At 42.7% G+C, this 21,624-nt stretch overlaps 1 protein-coding gene across 1 annotated transcript; it reads right to left on the reverse strand.

Annotated features, from left to right (window-relative positions):
* Positions 1–913: 913 nt before the first annotated feature.
* On the reverse strand, positions 914–14,164 carry LOC142150943 (thialysine N-epsilon-acetyltransferase-like). Its single transcript, XM_075206146.1, has 6 exons — positions 14,072–14,164; positions 9,195–9,246; positions 7,456–7,542; positions 4,939–5,040; positions 3,167–3,207; positions 914–1,438 (listed from the first exon to the last, which is right to left on the reverse strand). Exons 1-6 carry the CDS (start codon positions 14,135–14,137, stop codon positions 1,256–1,258), a joined length of 531 nt encoding a protein of 176 aa, XP_075062247.1. The 5' UTR covers positions 14,138–14,164; the 3' UTR covers positions 914–1,255.
* Positions 14,165–21,624: the final 7,460 nt, after the last annotated feature.

Raw genomic sequence — 21,624 nt, forward strand, 5'->3', positions numbered from 1 at the left:
CCTCTGGCTTTCCGTCTTCCCGTCTCCCCCAACTCCAATACAACCTTTCAACTGCTGCTTGTCTTATATTTTTTTTTCCCATTGCTCTGCCTCTACTTTCTGCCAGTCGCTACACTGGCTTCCTGTCCACTAGAGTCCAGTTAAAACTCCTTACCCTCACCTATAAAGCCGTCACCAATTCAACCCCCCCTACATCTCTAGCCTCATCTCCCTCCACACTCCCTCTCCCGCCTTATCCATTCTGAAAACTGCCTCCTCCTACTCATTCATTATCTCCTCTCACTCGTTCCTCCTAGACTTCTTCTGTGCTGCTCCCCTCCTCTGGAACTCACTCCTCTCTCAAACTGTCCAAGGCTTCAAATAGGCTCTCAATATCCATTTCTTCATCGAAGCCTACCAGCTCCCGAACACTCACCCACCCTACTCCCCCACTTCACACTGAGCCCTTCTGTCTCCATCACCCAATTTGTCAACCTCTCCTCTAGATTGTAAGCACTCATGAGCAGAGCCCTCTTCCTGTGTCCTCCTCCTGTCACTACATATGCCACCAGCTCACTTGTATCTTCCCTTCTATCCTTAACCAATGGCTCTGATCCTGTCTGCCGCGGCCACACTCCTGGGAACAGGTTCAGATTGTGCCTCATGTCACAGTAAGAGACTATTCCCCACCAAGCATGTCAATGCCTGCTGGTTCTGCTATGCTGTGTGTTTTGCTCTTTTGTCTATGTGCAGTGTTCTGTTTTTGCCTTGTACTGCTTTAATGTATCCTCTGGCATTGTGAACTTCACTTTGTGCCTTAAAAATAAATTATAATACTATTTATTAGGTCTCTGCTTTGTTTGATGGGCCCATCACACCCCGGGAATAAATTGGTGCAAAACCCAGAACAGTCTCAGATGATGGAAAAGTATAGAAACAAACGTCAAGTGTAATAAGGTAAAACACACAGATCAATTTCCCATAAAGCATAATATATTTCATTACAGAATGTAAATTTGAGCATTTTGTGGACATTCCATGAATATCACATCTGTTCAATCTACGATAATAACTTGAGGGGAAAAATTGTCTAACATATCGTACTCTAAGAAAATATAACCAGTCCTATATGGGGTATATACAGTGTTTTGGAACCGAGCCTGGGAGGTGGTGGCCTTTCCTCATGGTCTCAGTGATTGCTGCTAATTGGAGAAGGTCCCAGAAGAAGTCCAGACATTAACTAGAAACAATGCACCAACTGGTTGACTAGTTGGGGTCAGTTTGCATCTGCATCTTTAGAGGTCATCCGTTGTAGGTCATCAGGGAGGAACCTAAAGATGTGCCAGCCTTCCTCCTGCGACAGATCACAGGCACCTCGGGATTTGTAGAAATTGATGGCAGTTTGGTTCCAATCCAGGACCGATAACTGCAGACGAGCACATCCTAGAGAAAGACAGGACTGTGCGGATGATGGCAGCAGGGGAAAGAGGAGGAGAAGGGATGAGAGACATGGTAAAACCACCAGAATACAAACACCCTCACACTTACCCTACTCCCAGCTATATTACTCATACTGGTACACCCTCATATCTACTCTACTCCAACCTGTACTACTCACACTGGTACACCCTCACACCTACCCTACTCACACTAGTACACCCTCATATCTACTCTACTCCCACCTATACTACTCACACTGGTACACCCTCACACTGTTGCACCTACCCTACTCTTCTCTATACTACAATTACTACTCTAGTTACGCCTGTTTTCTTCCACATAGTCAAAAATTTACTGGTAATTTTATTGGCTTCTGACAAAAATGAACCATAGTGATTGTGATGGGGGATTTAGTCTGTAGGCTCCAATGGGACAGGGACTGATGTGAATGATTCCAGAGAGTAGCAGCTGAGCCTCACCATCTGCAGCAATGTAAAGTGCTTCCAGTCCTATTGGGAGAACGGCGTTATGTATATATATATATATATATATATATATATATATATATATATATATATTATAATACTTTCACCTTCCTGCCTGTGAGTGTATGACTTCCTCTGATACAGTGACCTTTTCCTACTATATTTTAGTGTCTGAACATAGTGTTACTCTTAATTTATCAGTCATATATACTGTAAGAAGTGCTGTGCATTGTGTGGAGTTATAGAGCCTGATACATTAAGGCACACAATACAAATGTATGGTTTTGTTTTAAAATATGTACGTACATCAGGCATACATACATCCGTATTCACCAAGGAGCAGGTGTGAGATACGTCTGGTGATGAATACGGGTCTAGGTCCGCTCTGCTCTAACAGACAATACACTGCAGGATACGTCCAGTACATATGTGGAATATAAAGGCACCAAAGCATGCACAGATAAATAAAAGCTATTCAATTAATGTCACCTGTTAATAATATAGTCATTAATGACAAATAAAAGATTTTTTTTTTTCCTATGAAATACATTTATTAGGATGTAATTAATGTCTACTATACATAAAATACATTGTTGCAGTTGCTCCTGATTACAAACACATGTTCTAGCTGTATACACAGCCGTCATCACTAGTAATCAGCACGTACACATGACCTGTAGCTTGTACGAGTGATACGACAGGAAAGCTGTCGGACATTGCAGCATGTACTCAAACTTGGCCCGCTCTTACTGTACATGGACTACGTTCACACGCCCAGTTCCCTCCCTGTTCTGCTTCCCTGAAATCGTAGGTTATATTAAGGGTCCTTGCATTCGATGCTGAATTTGACGTTACTGCGCTCTCTGGTGTATGGTTCTTTTCTGTGCATGTGCAGATCAATTTTATGCAAAATACGGCACGTATCGGCATTTACATGCCTTATTGACATTCTACAGTGTATTCAACAACAAAATTACAGTTGCTGCAGTACTATTGGTGGCCAGGGGATGGCGATAGAGCCAAACCGTTCTTCCAAGGAGTAATTACTAGACTCCTTTAGTCTCTTGGAGGGAAGCTATTCTAAGGCAAAATAAATTTAGACTTTAAACTATATAGTATTATCTATAAATTATGCATATATGACAAGTAAAACCTGGACTTACCCCGTGTGCAGTGTCTAATACTAGTATCCTCTCCTGACACTGTCCAATCACTGACTAAACACAAGTGTGAGTATAACCAGTTATGTGTTCAGTACTCACCTCTGCGACAGCAGTCAGCAGTTTGGAACCGATCCCTTTACCTGCCAGGTGAATATAGAGACAGAAGACATGGAATAGAGATGACATCTATGATAGACATAGGGATAAGGTGGCTGCATCTCAATGATCAGACTGGTTATGTTTTTAGAAATTTTGCCAGGTTACTCTCTGGTCCATCCAATATATAATGGATCCATCAATATCAGATCTATTGGTGCTGTCTGGATTCAGAGTCCTAATTCTGGTGTAGTACATTGACTAGGATCTGTCATTCAAACAGGAATCACACATTATCGGACATGGGGAGGGGACTGATTAAAGTGCAAGCTCTTCTGTATTCAGTTCTGAACATCGCTATGATCAGAGGATCTGGGGCAAGGTAACACGTGGGATCATCTATGGTGCAGGGGATTGTGGGATACTTCTTTCAGTCTGGTATCTTATGCTCAGTGCAGATAGTATCCATCCCTGACTGATGTGTCAGCGATTATAATGCTCATGTTCCTCATTTAACCAGCGCCCTGATTGGCTTTAACTGGTTCCCGTGTAGTTCAAGACTGGATGACAATGCAACAATTTCTTTATTTCCATCGTTTGCAAACATCGATGAATCTCTAAATAAAACTATTGATCTGTATTAAATGTGTTGTCACCCTGCTGGGTGGACCTCAGTTGTTGGATCTGACATTATGTTGTAGAATGAACCAGGTGAAGGCCCAGGTGGACCAAAGCTACGGCTAGTGTATCATATGTTCCCCAAATGACACCCGCCCCCTTTAATATGAACCAATCACTGTGAAGTATAAGTGTAGAGTTGTCTAATGGCCTATAAATTGATTTGAGCAGCTTCCACTTTTGTATTTGTCTAATGGGAAACCAGAGACTACCGGGGGTGATGTCAGCAGTGAGATTATGAATGAGGTCACTGAATTGTGTGATCACAGATTCCTCACTTCTTTGTATCTACAAAGATAAACCTATATTGAGGCAAAGACAGGGACGGGGGGAGGGAGCAGGTGGGCATTTTTCTGCTGAACCATCATGGCTTGCTCTTCCGTTCCTGGCTGACTCAGGCAACAAACCAGTACATTACCACAATAATCTGCAGCAGAAGTCCTTACATGAGTGGTTAGAAGATCCAGTAATGATGGAAATGACAATATCTAATAGAGCAGATCGGAGGGGATTACAGTTGCCCAGAATCCCCCCTGTAGACCAGACTGTAGCAGAGTAATGTATAATACTGAACAGGAGCTGACACCGACCCCTGTGTGTGACTTGTAGATATTCCCGGAGCAGAATGAATATATAGAGATATTGTTATTTACTGAAAGAACACACCACCGGGAGCTTTCTTCTATGTTCTCCACATTAGAGTCCAGAAATGTGGACCCCACGCATTTTATTGGGAATTCTGATGGGACATTATGCGCTATTCTGACAAACCTGGGTGCCCAGCTGTGTGAAAGGAGACCTACTCTTCCTTTAGGAAGTGACCATTAAACCAGGAGGAAGTGTTTGGAGTTTATTTAAACTCGTTACTTTCATCCATATAAGCTGACTTTAGCATTTTTTAAATGTACCTACAATTACTTATTTATTAATATTTAAATACATATAATATATTAAACTATACATTTAATTTTTTGTTTTGCTGTTCCCTGGGATTGAAGGGACCTATAACAGATGATAGATTTACAGCTGTGGTTTCTACGGAGCACAGAACTACCTTTCAGTATGTTTATATATACACACAGAAAATATAAACCTACCTCTGTACTCCGGTGTGACGTATATATCCTCCAGATACAGTGACCGCCCCTCAAATGTGCTATAGATAGGGTATGACAGAGCGTATCCCACTAGATGAGGACCTGGAACATACAGGTTTATATGCGGTAAGTGCTGTGATTTCATATAGGAACATGCGTCACTGCATATACAGAACAGACAGAAAACTGCAACAATACTATACTGCACAACTTTGTTACTGAAATGTTTGTGCTCCTCACCGATCCATTTTATCCTTTAATAATGTATTGTACCGTTAATTGTATGTTGCCGAGGATATTGAGAGTCCCTGTTGCATGCTATGAATGCAGGAAGTCTGACATCTAGTGGTGATAATGTGTAGTTTAATGAGATCCCTGTTCAACAAGATTCACAATGAAATTCACCTCACAGAACACTCAGAGCTTATGTTTGGGCTCAATAGAAGTAAAATAGATTTGCTTTTGTTTTCCGATGTCACTGATTGGTGCATTAACAGACCTGAAATAGCACAAAGTCAGAGCAGATTAGCCTCTAAAAATGGTGCTTTTTAAACGCTTCTGCTCTACCCATGAGGTATTTATGAATACAGAGATCCAGACATGTAGTTTCAGATAAGCACCCAATATCAATTTATGGCACGAATCGTAAATGCTAAAGTCCTGGAAATCTCTCTTTAACTTTCTATCAATAATATCCCATAAAAGACTCTTCACATTCTTGGTGTTGAATGAAGGAGAATAAGGACAAAAGGAAAATGTCATATTTTCTTAAATATCATACTTACAGGAGTCATGTTTGGTATGGAAATGAAAGGACATTTATGACCTGTTGTGTGGAGGTAATATCATCTTTGTAGGACATTCTGCTAATAAGTTAGGCAAGTGTAAATAAACGCAGACTTGAAAGGTGTTTGAAATAGGTCATGAAAAACTAATTTGCACTTACATAGAATTTCTAGGGGCTAGATTTACTAAGCTGCGGGTTTGAAAAAGTGGGGATGTTGCCTATAGCAACCAATCAGATTTTAGCTTTCATTTTGTAGAAGGTACTAAATAAATGAAAGCTAGAATCTGATTGGTTGCTATAGGCAACATCCCCACTTTTTCAAACCCGCAGCTTAGTAAATCTAGCCCTAGGTCTGACATTACAGGAAGAGGGATTGTGTGTACCTGCAGCATGCTTAAAGTGTCCTGTAAATCTAGCAGATTTATACACTTTTGGGAGTCAATTTCATATTGAGAAGTGCCCCAATATTCCTGTTCTCCCAGCAAGTAGAAAAATTGTTCATTTGTGAGTTTACTATTTTCTATTGTTTATTCCTTTTTATTTTTACCAAAACGGTTGAATTATATCTTTGTATGTATTTTGTTAATTGTTTATATCTTAAGCGTTGTGGATTTAATGGCAATATTAAATTACAAAAAGTTCAAGTCTCTATGTTCTTACCAATTCACATATCAGACTTAGCTTGGTATTAAAATGCTACATAGTTGAAATTGAGGTGATCATTTGATTTATGATAACTCTGGGTCAAGGGAGATCATTTGGTTTACGATAACTCTGATGCAAGTAAATTGTGATAGATTAGTTTAATGGGAGAACCAAAGGGTTCCTGAGTAAGAGTGTAAGGGAAACTTAGTGCGTGGGACAGACAGGGAGAGTAATAATCATTACTAAACAGACCAGGTGGTTGCTTTTGATTAACTCTTTGTCACACACATGACACGCAGGCTCAGGTTAGTGCTGGATCATGACTCTGGCATATGGATGCTTCAGGAGCAAAGATGGGTCTTTGGAACTTAATACTTTATTGTATCCATTTAGCTCAAAGGACATCATCAGTAGGAGTTGTTTTAGTCTCTTATATTTTTTTATTTTTATTCCCTTTTAGATAAGGTATTGGATGAATATCTCCTAAGGACTACTTCAGGAAGAAAATTCCCTGTGGGTTTAGGTGTTTAAGAAAATGTTTAATGAGTGCTTGGGGGAATTTTTATTTAAATTAAACTGTTTCAAAATAGGTGTGTTTTGTATGTTTTATCTATTAGGTCTGTTTGTGGAACTAGGGTGTTCCAGCGTGTCTTGGTAGCCAGGACATGCTGAGACTTATAGTTCTACAAATTTAATTTTATTATGATTTTCACCCATTACCCTGGCAACCACTAATCCCTGGGAATTTCACTCTGTGCTGATCGGGCTAGCGGGTTTGCAGGGGGAAGGGGAGGTCATGCTCTGTGTCTCCCTGCTTTAGTGGCAAACTGTAGAGTCGGTTGAACTGGTGATAATAATTCTTTTGGGTAAGGGAGACAAGCTGCAGTTTTGTTTTCAACTGGGAATGGATTTTATGAGTTAATGACTTTCACAATGAGAGTTTAAAAAAAAATAAAAAAATACATTTTTGTCTATTATTTTGGAACAATTGATATCCCACATTACAGCTCTAGTGTACCCCAGTAATCTGTACACAACCCTGATACATGACACAGCAATGAGATAACTTGTCAGGGTCCTCTTACCTGCCTTCTGTCTGTTTTCATCTTCACATTCTGCCACCAGACAACGAAAGAGAGGGGCGGGTTCTCCAAAACCGTCCCGTAGGAGATCTGAGGGTAAACAAACTGGAGATTACTACACAGAGAATTCTCACCATCACTACATCCCAGTACCATGAGAAGTACCCAGTCACAATGTCAAATACACTGCAAGAGCTCATACAATCAGGGGAAGAAGGGAAGAAGAGTGAGTGTAGTGTTCCCTCCGTCCTTCCTCTGCATGGGTGCAGGTGTGTGAGGGGGCTGTAAGGGGCATGTAGTAATCTGATGACATGTGAGAAGATTGATGGACATTTGGGCAGGTGTGATGACATATAGGGAGGGCTGATGGGCATGTGAAAAGGACTGATGGGTATGAGGGCAGGTGTGTTGGCATATAGTGAGGTCTGATGGGCATGTGAAGAGAATTGATGGGCATTTGGGCAGGTGTGATGACATATAGTGAGGGCTGATGGGCATGTGAAGAGGTCTGATGGGCATGTGGGCAGGTGTGTTGGCATATAGTGAAGACTGGTGGGCATGTAAGGGGCATGTGAAGAGGTCTGATGGGCATGTGGGCAGGTGTGATGGCATATAGTGAGGTCTGATGGGCATGTGAAGAGAATTGATGGGCATTTGGGCAGGTGTGATGACATATAGTGAGGGCTGATGGGCATGTGAAGAGGTCTGATGGGCATGTGGGCAGGTGTGATGGCATATAGTGAGGACTGATGGGCATGTGGGCAGGTGTGATGGCATATAGTGAGGACTGATGGGCATGTGGGCAGGTGTGATGGCATATAGTGAGGACTGATGGGCATGTGGGCAGGTGTGATGGCATATAGTGAGGACTGATGGGCATGTGGGCAGGTGTGATGGCATATAGTGAAGACTGATGGGCATGTAAGGGGCATGTGAAGAGGTCTGATGGGTATGTGGGCAGGTGTGATGGCTTATAGTGAAGACTGATGGGCATGTAAGGGGCATGTGAAGAGGTCTGATGGGCATGTGGGCAGGTGTGATGGCATATAGTGAGGGCTGATGGGCATGTGGGCAGGTGTGATGGCATATAGTGAGGACTGATGGGCATGTGGGCAGGTGTGATGGCATATAGTGAGGACTGATGGGCATGTGGGCAGGTGTGATGGCATATAGTGAGGACTGATGGGCAAGTTGGCTATATTTTTACTTCTTTTATCCCCACTTCAGCAGTTCCCTCCACACCAGCTTTGGATGCAGTGAAAGTATGGCTATTAGTAGTCCTTTCAACCATGTTCCACCTGACGTGGCAGCGAGGTCTGAGCTGTGCAGAGTTATGCTGATTTGATCATTATTGTGAACACGGTGCTGGAATCCCCCTCTCTAGGTCTCCCTGGGTGCACACCCTAATGGTCTGTGCTGCGTACGCCTATGACCTGGATTGACAGATGAAGATGGTTCGAAATTGGGAAATTGGTGGCAACCCCAGGTAATATGAAGAAGTAATAGTCACTAACATAATCTATATCCCATAGACTGTAAGCCTGCGAGCAGGGACTTCTCACCTCTTTGTCTGTTTTACCCAGTCTGTTTATTAGTTTACTGTGTTTTTCCCCAATTGTAAAGCGCTACGGAACATGTTGGCGCTATATAAATAAATGATGATGATGATGATGATATCCCCTGTTATTTCACCCCCCCCCCCTTCCACACTGGAAGTGATTTTACTGTACAACGTTCCGCACCTTCTGCCGTAATCTTCACCTGATCCAATATCTTCTCATATTCAGCCAACTCCTGGAACAGAGAGGACACAGCTGGTTACAGACGGAAGGGCCTGGGGGGGATAACTAATAATAGGATGTGATCTTTCATAGACAGCTCAGAACTAATCTCAATAGTGATACATACTAAGCCCATCTGTTGACCGAGTCCCTGTACAAATATATTCAGTGATTAAGAGAAGTTGTACTGTGCAGTTACCCATACATACAGAAAAGTAACAGATACTGAGAATTACATCCAGCATGCATTAGAAGAGAAGTGGTACTGTACAGATATATATCCATAGAAAAAAATTGCACCCAGCATACAGAAGAAGAGAAGTGGTACTGTGCAAACTATCCCAAACAACCAGAAAGTAGGGATGTGCACCGGCCACTTTTGGTGTCTCGTGTTTTGTGTTTTGGATTCGGATTTGCTTGAGGTTTTGGGTTCGGATTTGTTTTGCAAAACACCTGACGAAAGGTTTTGGTTCGGATTTATTTTGAAAAAAACATAAAAAGTGTTAAAAACAATTTTTGGGGGTTTATTTTCACTCCTACGCTATTATTAACCTCAATAACATTCATTAACAATCATTTCCACTAATTCCCAGTCTATTCTGAACACCTCACACCTCACAATATTGTTTTTAGTCCAAAACGTTTCACCGAGGTAGCTTTCTGGACTGCATAGTGCAGTGGTCCCGGTACACAATTTGGTACCGGGGCCAGAATATATCACCCTCAACTGGTCTGAATTCCACCAAAAAAGTATCTGGACTGCGTAGTGGAGTGGCCCCGGTACCCAATTTGAAATAGGGGCCACAATATAATAATAAAACCCTCAACTGGTCTGAATTCCAGTGCACAGATGGCGGACACCGGTTGGACGTCTAAAACCAACATAGCAGTTAAGGGCGCAGTTCCTCTTTTTTGTGACTGCACAAACAATTAACGTAGTAATAGAAATGACAGGTTTTTTTTTGTTTTAAATAGAGAAAGAAAGAAGGTAGTAATAGAAATGGCAGTTATTCGAATCCCCATGAGAGTCTAAGTGGGGTGAGCCACAGAGAGAATATTTCCCTCAGTTTCTCTAACAGGTTGTCATTGTTGTGCCTCTTCTTAAAACCTGTGATACATAACTACACACACTCGGCAAAGCTTTTACAAATTATCTGCGGCACAGGAGAGTACCACTGGACTGTACTTTAATAGCAGTACCTATTATTTTTGGGTACAGCAACAGTGAATGATCGTAGTTAGACTTTTAAATAGCAGTACAAGCTAGATTTTTTAAAATTTTGTAATATTTTTTTCCAATTATTTTTGGAGATTTTTTATTATTTTTTTTAAAATTAATTTTTTATAATTTTTTTTATAAATTTAAATTAGTTTTTTTAGAACTTTTGGATAACTTGGAAATAACAATGCCCTTCGCAGAACAGACCACAGGACACAGGAAATACAGAAAGAAAGAAGGTAGCAATAGAAATGGCAGTTCCTCTTTTTTGGAACTGCACAAACAGTGATGAAAATGAAGGTGGAGCTGGTGGCATGTCACGGTCCTCTTCAGAGGACAATCTCCTGACAAGCAGGTCTTTGCATCGCTGTAGACTTGTGTCCGCCGGAAACAGAGACACAACATACGCTTTAAACCGAGGATCGAGAACAGTGGCCAGAATGTATTCCTCTGACTTTAAAAGACTGACCACCCTCGGATCCTGGCAAAGCGTACGAAGGGCTTCATCCACAAGAGCTACATGCTTGGTGGAATCGCAATGGTGTACCAGCTCCTCCCTCACTTTCTAAAGCTGCTTCTGCAAAAGCCTGATCAGGGGAATCACCTGACTCAAGCTGGCAGTGTCGGAACTGACTTCTCGTGTGGCAAGTTCAAATGGCTGCAGAACCTTGCACAACACAGAAATCATTCTCCAGTGCACTTGACTCAGGCGCATCCCCACTCCTTTTCCTATGTCGTAGGTGGCTGTGTAGGCTTGAATGGCCTTTTGATGCTCCTCCATCCTCTGCAGCATATAGAGGGTGGAGTTCTAGCACATCACTACCTCTAGTTAATTTAGATTGCAAGGCTTGTAAATACTTTGAAGATAAAAAAAAGCAGGCTGCACAGACTGTGGAACTAGAAAGTGAAATTAAATGGACCACGTTACTTTGTTGGCTATCTATGCCCCCCCACCCTACACTTGTAGTTGAATATAAAAAAAGCAGCCTGCATAGACTGTAGAACTAGAAATTCAAATATACAAAGAAATGGACAAAGGCAGTTTGGTATCTGTCTGCATCAGATCCCCTCTCCACTAGGAGTAAAATAGAAAACTATTCAGCCGTTATATAATCTAGAATATAAATAGAAATTGAGAAAGGCAATTTGGTATCTGTCTGCATCATAATCATCAACATCCTCCTCAGCGCCAGCTACATCAATATCCTCCTCCCGGTGTACAACATTCACACCTTCATTAGCCAAATCTGTAACTGGACTGTGGGTGATCCTTCCAGCATATGCAGAGGGCGTGCTGCAAATGGTGGAAGGAGCCACCTCTTCCCGTACAGTGATGGGAAGGTCAGGCTTCCCAACCACCAACACCCTTGGACTCGTCTTGGGGATTTGTGATAATTTCTCTTTAGAAGGCAGAGTTGTTTTTTTGTGTTGTTGCTGACAGCATAACTCTCTTAAATTTTTTGTAGGGGGGGGAGGAGGGCTTAGTTCCTTGGGTGAAGCTGAACCACTAGTCATGAACACGGGCCAGGGCCTAATCCGTTCCTTGCCACTGCGTGTCGTAAATGACATATTGGCAACTTAACGTTTCTCCTCAGATGATTTTAAGTTTCTCTTTTTGCTACTTTTTGAGAACTTGGGCTTTTTGGATTTTACATGCCCTGTACTAGGAGATTGGGCATCGGGCTTGCCAGACGACGTTGATGGCATTTCATCGTCTATGTCATGACTAGTGGCAGTAGCTTCAGCATTAGGAGGAAGTGGGTCTTGATCTTTCCCTACTTTATCCTCCAAATTTTTGTTCTGCATTATATGTAGCACAAGAGAGCGTACCCCTAAGCCACACACACTCGACAAAGCCTTTAAAAATTATATGCGGCACAGTAGAGTACCACTGGACTGGAGTTATACAGCAGTACCACTGGACTTAGAGAATGAGTGAACTTTGTAATATTGCAGTACCAATGGACTTATACTGCAGAATGAGTGAACTTTGTAATATTGCAGAATCAGTGAAATTTGTAATATGGCAGTAACAACAATGGACTTATACTGCAGAATGAGTGAACTTTGTAATATAGCAGTACCACTGGACTTATACTGCAGAATCAGTGAAATTTGTAATATTGCAGTTCCACTGGACTTATACTGCAGGATTTTTTTGGGATATTTTTTTTTTTTTATAATTACTTTTTTTTTTTTTTTTTTTTATAATTTGGGAATAATGGGGAAATAACAATGCCCTTAGAAGGACAGAACACAGGACACAGCACCACTGGACTGAACAGCACACAGCACAGGACCCAGCAGCACCACTGAACTCAGAAGGACAGAGCACAGGACACAGCACCACTGGACTGAGCAGAACACAGCACAGCACAGCACAGAACTGAACAGCACGAGATATAGCAGGACAGAGGACCACCTAACACACCCTCCCTCTACCCTGATCAATGCCCGAGTGAAGATGGCGGCGACTAGCGGGGAATTTATAGGATCCGAGTATCGCGAGATCCGACAGTGGGATTATGACTCAGAGCCTCAGTTTCAGTTTTGCAATTGGCGGGAATACCCAGATCTGTCTCGGATCCGACTCAGATCCGCAACGTTCGGGTGGGCTCGGATTTCAGAAATCCGAGTGCGCTCATCTCTACCAGAAAGGTAATATATACTGGGTATTACATCAGTAGTACTGTCTACTTGTCTATATACACAGAATAAGACAAACTTAGGACATATACTGAGAGCTACACTCAGCATACAGACAATATAACACTATATATGGAGCATTATATAAGGGAAGTGGTGCTGTGCAAGTATCCGTACATATAAAGTAATAACAGATATTGAGCAGAAGTGTTACTGTGCAATATTACAGTAATGTTTATGATGTGTGAGAGACGTGTGGGTGTCAATGTGAATAAAACGGAGACTTAATGGTTTATACATGACAAGATCTGAAAGGAAATTTAGGCTCCATACAGTTACCCATAATCCTCTATTTCCTAATGATTGATGGCCACACACAGTGTTGTACAGATACATTGTGATACACTGATACACTGATACATAGTAACTCCTGTATGATGTACAGACACAATGTTACAGTAGTCTGACATCTCCTATGTATCTTCTGTATCTCACAGACATTGTAGCTAGATTAAGTATTACTATTATTATTTATAACTAGTCCTACTTTGGAGGAATTATCAAGCAATGCTACAATGTGTCAGTAAATTATCTGTAAGTAAACTTTGTGTCAGCGATTCATTTACACGGAGGGCATTCTCTATTCCTGCAGGGTCCTGGCATTGCACTAGATTTGGAAGAGAGGCACGAGAAGAGGTGCACTCTGGGTAATGACTGAGCAAGGCTGAGCATGTGATATGTAGCCCCTCCCCCCTCTATGGGAATCTAGTGAGCTGTCATTGCAATCTGTATTGTGACTGTTTATAGAGCTGCAGGTAACACAGAGGACCTGGCAGCACTACAACCCCCAGCATGCCATGTTTACTGAATGTGATAATAGTGCACTATGTATAATATATAAAGTGTAATAATAATGGGAGGTAAGAGATATATCTAACATGGAGCAGTACAGTGCAGTGTATGGGACTGTTACCTGTATCATCCGCATTATCTCCTGACAGTCCCCCAGCTCCGCAGCTCTCACCCTGTAACCAGCCATTGTCTGACACACAGTGAGCAGAGAGGATCCCTCTCCCCACCTTATACCCCCAGACACCCCGCCCCCAGCAGTCACAAGTCCAAGGAGCAAAGAGAAGGTGTGAGACTGTGTCAGTGTATCAGTGTGTGAGTGTACTGGTGTGTGACATTCTGTGTGTGAGTGTACTGGTGTGTGACATTCTGTGTGTGAGTGTACTGGTGTGTGAGATTATGTGTGTGAGTGTGCTGGTTTGTTACATACTGTGTGAGTGTACTGGTGTGTGACATTCTGTGTGTGAGTGTAGTAGTGTGTGACATTCTGTGTGTGAGTGTACTGGTGTGTGACATTCTGTGTGTGATTGTACGAGTGTGACATTCTGTGTGTGAGTGTACTAGTGTGTGACATTCTGTGTGTGATTGTACGAGTGTGACATTCTGTGTGTGAGTGTAGTAGTATGTGACATTCTGTGTGTGAGTGTACGAGTGTGATATTCTGTGTGTCAGTGTTCTAGTGTGTGAGTGTACTAGTGTGTGACATTCTGTGTGTGAGTGTACTGGTATGTGACATTCTGTGTGTGAGTGTACTGGTGTGTGACATTCTGTGTGTGAGTGTACTGGTGTGTGACATTCTGTGTGTGAGTATACTGGTGTGTGACATTCTGTGTGTGAGTGTACTGGTGTGTGACATTCTGTGTGTGAGTGTACCGGTGTGTGACATTATGTGTGTGAGTGTACTGGTGTGTGACATTCTGTATGTGAGTGTACGAGTGTGACATTCTGTGTGTGAGTGTACTAGTGTGTGACATTCTGTATGTGAGTGTACGAGTGTGACATTCTGTGTGTGAGAGTACTGGTGTGTGACATTCTGTGTGTGAGTGTACTGGTGTGTGACATTCTGTGTGTGAGTGTACTGGTGTGTGACATTCTGTGTGTGAGTGTACTGGTGTGTGACATTCTGTGTGTGAGTGTACTGTGTGTGACATTGTGCGTGTGAGTGTACTAGTGTGTGACATTCTGTGTGTGAATGTACTAGTGTGTGACATTCTGTGTGTGAGTGTACTGGTTTGTAATATTCTCTGTGTGAGTGTACTGGTGTATGACATTCTGTGTGTGAGTTTACTGGTGTGTGAGATTATGTGTGTGAGTGTACTGGTGTGTGTATTAGTCTATCATTTTATTAGCTTATGAATGTATCTGTGTGTGATTGTACTGGTGTGTGAGTTTCTCTGTGTGAGTGTACTAGTGTGTGACATTCTGTGTGTGAGTGTACTGGTGTGTGACAACCTGTGTATGAGTGTACTGGTGTGTGAGATTATGTGTGTGAGTGTACTGGTGTGTTACATTCAGTGTGTGAGTGTACTGATGTGTGACATTTTGTGTGTGAGTGTACTGGTGTGTGACATTCTGTGTGTGTGAGTGTACTGGTGTGTGACATTTTGTGTGTGAGTGTACTGGTGTGTTACATTCAGTGTGTGAGTGTACTGATGTGTGACATTCTGTGTGTGAGTGTACTGGTGTGTGACAATCTTGTGTGTGTATACTGATGTGTGACATTCTGTGTGTGAGTGTACCAGTGTGTGACATTCTGTGTGTTAGTGTACTGGTGTGTCACATTCTGTGTGTGAGTGTACTGGTGTGTGACATTCTGTGTGTGAGTATATTGCTGTGTGACATTCTGTGTGTGAGTGTACTGTGTGTGACATTCTGTATGTGAGTGTACGAGTGTGTTACATTCAGTGTGTGAGTGTACTGATGTGTGACATTCTGTGTGTGAGTGTACTGGTGTGTGACAATCTTGTGTGTGTATACCGGTGTGTGACATTCTGTGTGTGAGTGTACCAGTGTGTGACATTCTGTGTGTTAGTGTACTGGTGTGTCACATTCTGTGTGTGAGTGTACTGGTGTGTCACATTCTGTGTGTGAGTGTACTGGTGTGTGACATTCTGTGTGTGAGTGTACTAGTGTGTGACATTCTGTATGTGAGTGTACAAGTGTGACATTCTGTTTGTGAGTGTACTGGTGTGAGACATTCTGTATGTGAGTGTACGAGTGTGTTACATTCAGTGTGTGAGTGTACTGATGTGTGACATTCTGTGTGTGAGTGTACTGGTGTGTGACAATCTTGTGTGTGTATACCGGTGTGTGACATTCTGTGTGTGAGTGTACGAGTGTGATATTCTGTGTGTCAGTGTTCTAGTGTATGAGTGTACTAGTGTGTGACATTCTGTGTGTGAGTGTACTGGTATGTGACATTCTGTGTGTGAGTGTACTGGTGTGTGACATTCTGTGTGTGAGTGTACTGGTGTGTGACATTCTGTGTGTGAGTATACTGGTGTGTGACATTCTGTGTGTGAGTGTACTGGTGTGTGACATTCTGTGTGTGAGTGTACCGGTGTGTGACATTATGTGTGTGAGTGTACTGGTGTGTGACATTCTGTATGTGAGTGTACGAGTGTGACATTCTGTGTGTGAGTGTACTAGTGTGTGACATTCTGTATGTGAGTGTACGAGTGTGACATTCTGTGTGTGAGAGTACTGGTGTGTGACATTCTGTGTGTGAGTGTACTGGTGTGTGACATTCTGTGTGTGAGTGTACTGGTGTGTGACATTCTGTGTGTGAGTGTACTGGTGTGTGACATTCTGTGTGTGAGTGTACTGTGTGTGACATTGTGCGTGTGAGTGTACTAGTGTGTGACATTCTGTGTGTGAATGTACTAGTGTGTGACATTCTGTGTGTGAGTGTACTGGTTTGTAATATTCTCTGTGTGAGTGTACTGGTGTATGACATTCTGTGTGTGAGTTTACTGGTGTGTGAGATTATGTGTGTGAGTGTACTGGTGTGTGTATTAGTCTATCATTTTATTAGCTTATGAATGTATCTGTGTGTGATTGTACTGGTGTGTGAGTTTCTCTGTGTGAGTGTACTAGTGTGTGACATTCTGTGTGTGAGTGTACTGGTGTGTGACAACCTGTGTATGAGTGTACTGGTGTGTGAGATTATGTGTGTGAGTGTACTGGTGTGTTACATTCAGTGTGTGAGTGTACTGATGTGTGACATTTTGTGTGTGAGTGTACTGGTGTGTGACATTCTGTGTGTGTGAGTGTACTGGTGTGTGACATTTTGTGTGTGAGTGTACTGGTGTGTTACATTCAGTGTGTGAGTGTACTGATGTGTGACATTCTGTGTGTGAGTGTACTGGTGTGTGACAATCTTGTGTGTGTATACTGATGTGTGACATTCTGTGTGTGAGTGTACCAGTGTGTGACATTCTGTGTGTTAGTGTACTGGTGTGTCACATTCTGTGTGTGAGTGTACTGGTGTGTGACATTCTGTGTGTGAGTATATTGCTGTGTGACATTCTGTGTGTGAGTGTACTGTGTGTGACATTCTGTATGTGAGTGTACGAGTGTGTTACATTCAGTGTGTGAGTGTACTGATGTGTGACATTCTGTGTGTGAGTGTACTGGTGTGTGACAATCTTGTGTGTGTATACCGGTGTGTGACATTCTGTGTGTGAGTGTACCAGTGTGTGACATTCTGTGTGTTAGTGTACTGGTGTGTCACATTCTGTGTGTGAGTGTACTGGTGTGTCACATTCTGTGTGTGAGTGTACTGGTGTGTGACATTCTGTGTGTGAGTGTACTAGTGTGTGACATTCTGTATGTGAGTGTACAAGTGTGACATTCTGTTTGTGAGTGTACTGGTGTGAGACATTCTGTATGTGAGTGTACGAGTGTGTTACATTCAGTGTGTGAGTGTACTGATGTGTGACATTCTGTGTGTGAGTGTACTGGTGTGTGACAATCTTGTGTGTGTATACCGGTGTGTGACATTCTGTGTGTGAGTGTACCAGTGTGTGACATTCTGTGTGTTAGTGTACTGGTGTGTCACATTCTGTGTGTGAGTGTACTGGTGTGTCACATTCTGTGTGTGAGTGTACTGGTGTGTGACATTCTGTGTGTGAGTGTACTAGTGTGTGACATTCTGTATGGGAGTGTACAAGTGTGACATTCTGTGTGTGAGTGTACTGGTGTGAGACATTCTGTGTGTGAGTGTACTGGTGTGTGACATTCTGTGTGTGAGTGTACTAGTGTGTGTATTAGTCTATCATTTTATTAGCTTATGAATGTATCTGTGTGTGATTGTACTGGTGTGTGAGTTTCTGTGTGTGAGTGTACTAGTGTGTGACATTCTGTGTGTGAGTATACTGGTGTGTCACATTCTGTGTGTGAGTGTATTGGTGTGTGACAACCTGTGTATGAGTTTACTAGTGTATGACATTCTGTATGTGAGTGTACGAGTGTGACATTCTGTGTGTGAGTGTACGAGTGTGACATTCTGTGTGTGAGTGTACTGGTGTGAGAGATATTGTGTGTGAGTGTACTGGTGTGTGACATTCTGTGTGTGAGTGTACTGGTGTGTGACATTCTGTGTGTGAGTGTACTGGTGTGTGACATTCTGTGTGTGAGTGTACTAGTGTGTGACATTCTGTGTGTGAGTGTACTGGTGTGTGACATTCTGTGTGTGAGTGTACTAGTGTGTGACATTCTGTATGTGAGTGTACGAGTGGGACATTCTGTGTGTAAGTGTACTGGTGTGTGACATTCTCTGTGTGAGTGTACTAGTGTGTGACATTCTGTGTGTGAGTGTACTGGTGTGTGACATTCTGTGTGTGAGTGTACTAGTGTGTGACATTCTGTGTGTGAGTGTACTGGTGTGTGAGTATACTGGTGTGTGACATTATGTGTGAGTGTACTGGTGTGTGACATTCTGTGTGTGAGTGTACTGGTGTGTGACATTCTGTGTGTGAGTGTACTAGTGTGTGACATTCTGTGTGTGAGTATACTGGTGTGTAACATTCTGTGTGTGAGTGTATTGGTGTGTGACAACCTGTGTATGAGTTTACTAGTGTGTGACATTCTGTATGTGAGTGTACGAGTGTGACATTCTGTGTGTGAGTGTACGAGTGTGACATTCTGTGTGTGAGTGTACTGGTGTGTGACTTTCTGTGTGTGAGTGTACTAGTGTGTGACATTCTGTGTGTGAGTGTACTGGTGTGTGACATTCTGTGTGTGAGTGTACTAGTGTGTGACATTCTGTGTGTGAGTGTACTGGTGTGTGAGTATACTGGTGTGTGACAATCTTGTGTGTGTATACCGGTGTGTGACATTCTGTGTGTGAGTGTACCAGTGTGTGACATTCTGTGTGTTAGTGTACTGGTGTGTCACATTCTGTGTGTGAGTGTACTGGTGTGTCACATTCTGTGTGTGAGTGTACTGGTGTGTGACATTCTGTGTGTGAGTGTACTAGTGTGTGACATTCTGTATGTGAGTGTACAAGTGTGACATTCTGTGTGTGAGTGTACTGGTGTGAGACATTCTGTGTGTGAGTGTACTGGTGTGTGACATTCTGTGTGTGAGTGTACTAGTGTGTGTATTAGTCTATCATTTTATTAGCTTATGAATGTATCTGTGTGTGATTGTACTGGTGTGTGAGTTTCTGTGTGTGAGTGTACTAGTGTGTGACATTCTGTGTGTGAGTATACTGGTGTGTCACATTCTGTGTGTGAGTGTATTGGTGTGTGACAACCTGTGTATGAGTTTACTAGTGTATGACATTCTGTATGTGAGTGTACGAGTGTGACATTCTGTGTGTGAGTGTACGAGTGTGACATTCTGTGTGTGAGTGTACTGGTGTGAGAGATATTGTGTGTGAGTGTACTGGTGTGTGACATTCTGTGTGTGAGTGTACTGGTGTGTGACATTCTGTGTGTGAGTGTACTGGTGTGTGACATTCTGTGTGTGAGTGTACTAGTGCGTGACATTCTGTGTGTGAGTGTACTGGTGTGTGACATTCTGTGTGTGAGTGTACTAGTGTGTGACATTCTGTATGTGAGTGTACGAGTGGGACATTCTGTGTGTAAGTGTACTGGTGTGTGACATTCTCTGTGTGAGTGTACTAGTGTGTGACATTCTGTGTGTGAGTGTACTGGTGTGTGACATTCTGTGTGTGAGTGTACTAGTGTGTGACATTCTGTGTGTGAGTGTACTGGTGTGTGAGTATACTGGTGTGTGACATTATGTGTGAGTGTACTGGTGTGTGACATTCTGTGTGTGAGTGTACTGGTGTGTGACATTCTGTGTGTGAGTGTACTAGTGTGTGACATTCTGTGTGTGAGTATACTGGTGTGTAACATTCTGTGTGTGAGTGTATTGGTGTGTGACAACCTGTGTATGAGTTTACTAGTGTGTGACATTCTGTATGTGAGTGTACGAGTGTGACATTCTGTGTGTGAGTGTACGAGTGTGACATTCTGTGTGTGAGTGTACTGGTGTGTGACATTCTGTGTATGAGTGTACTGGTGTGTGACTTTCTGTGTGTGAGTGTACTAGTGTGTGACATTCTGTGTGTGAGTGTACTGGTGTGTGACATTCTGTGTGTGAGTGTACTAGTGTGTGACATTCTGTGTGTGAGTGTACTGGTGTGTGAGTATACTGGTGTGTGACATTATGTGTGAGTGTACTGGTGTGTGACATTCTGTGTGTGAGTATACTGGTGTGTGACATTATGTGTGAGTGTACTGGTGTGTGACTTTCTGTGTGTGAGTGTACTGGTGTTTGACATTCTGTGTGTGACATTCTTTGTGTGAGTGTACTGGTGTGTGAGTATACTGGTGTGTGACATTATGTGTGAGTGTACTGGTGTGTGACTTTCTGTGTGTGAGTGTACTGGTGTTTGACATTCTGTGTGTGACATTCTGTGTGTGAGTGTACTGGTGTGTGACATTCTCTGCGTGCGAGTGTACTGATGTGTGACGTTCTGTGTGTGAGTGTACTAGTGTTTGACTATATGTGTGTGTTTATACTGGTGTGTGACATTCTGTGTGAGTGTACTAATGTGTGACATATTGTGTGTGAGTGTACTGGTGTGAGAGATTCTGTGTGTGAGTGTACTGGTGTGTGACTATCTGTGTACGAGTGTAGTGGTGTGTGACTATCTGTGTGTGAGTGTACTAATGTGTGACTATCTGTGTGTGAGTGTACTGATGTGTGACTATCTGTGTGTGAGTTTACTGATGTGTGTATCAATCTATCATTTTATAAGCTTATGAATGTATCAGTGTGTGATTGTATTAGTGTGCGTGTATCAATGTGTCATTCTACTGGTGCATAGGCAAATCGAGGGGGGTTCCTAGTGCCTGGTACCCCCCCCCCCCCTCCTCCCAGCCTGGGGTACTGTATGCTTGAGGTGGCTGGACCTTGCCCCGGGATCAGCCACTTTGCAGCTTGTGTGCAGATCGTTTCTGTCTGCACTGTTCACAGCCCTCTCCCCAACAAGTAGTACAAGAGAGTCCCCTATAGACGAACGAAATGAAATAGTGACAGTGTTGCATTCGTGTTTGCACTTCCCTGAAGGAGTTAACGTGGGGTTTAGACCTGGCCAATGATGTTGAGGGGAGGGCTTTGTGGCTTTGTATAGGTGATGCATTTCCTGGTCTGAGTCACTCG

The sequence above is a fragment of the Mixophyes fleayi genome, chromosome 4 (assembly GCF_038048845.1).
Source record: "Mixophyes fleayi isolate aMixFle1 chromosome 4, aMixFle1.hap1, whole genome shotgun sequence".
Classification (NCBI taxonomy): Eukaryota; Metazoa; Chordata; class Amphibia; order Anura; family Limnodynastidae; genus Mixophyes; species Mixophyes fleayi.

Excerpts from the sequence above, each read along its gene's own strand:
- LOC142150943 (XM_075206146.1), bottom strand. The coding sequence starts at position 14,137 with ATGGCTGGTTACAGGGTGAGAGCTGCGGAGCTGGGGGACTGTCAGGAG. Across the intron at positions 9,247-14,071 it reads AGATAATGCGGATGATACAG|GAGTTGGCTGAATATGAGAA; the intron begins GTAACAGTCCCA and ends TCTCTGTTCCAG. Across the intron at positions 3,208-4,938 it reads CGTCACACCGGAGTACAGAG|GTAAAGGGATCGGTTCCAAA; the intron begins GTAGGTTTATAT and ends TTCACCTGGCAG.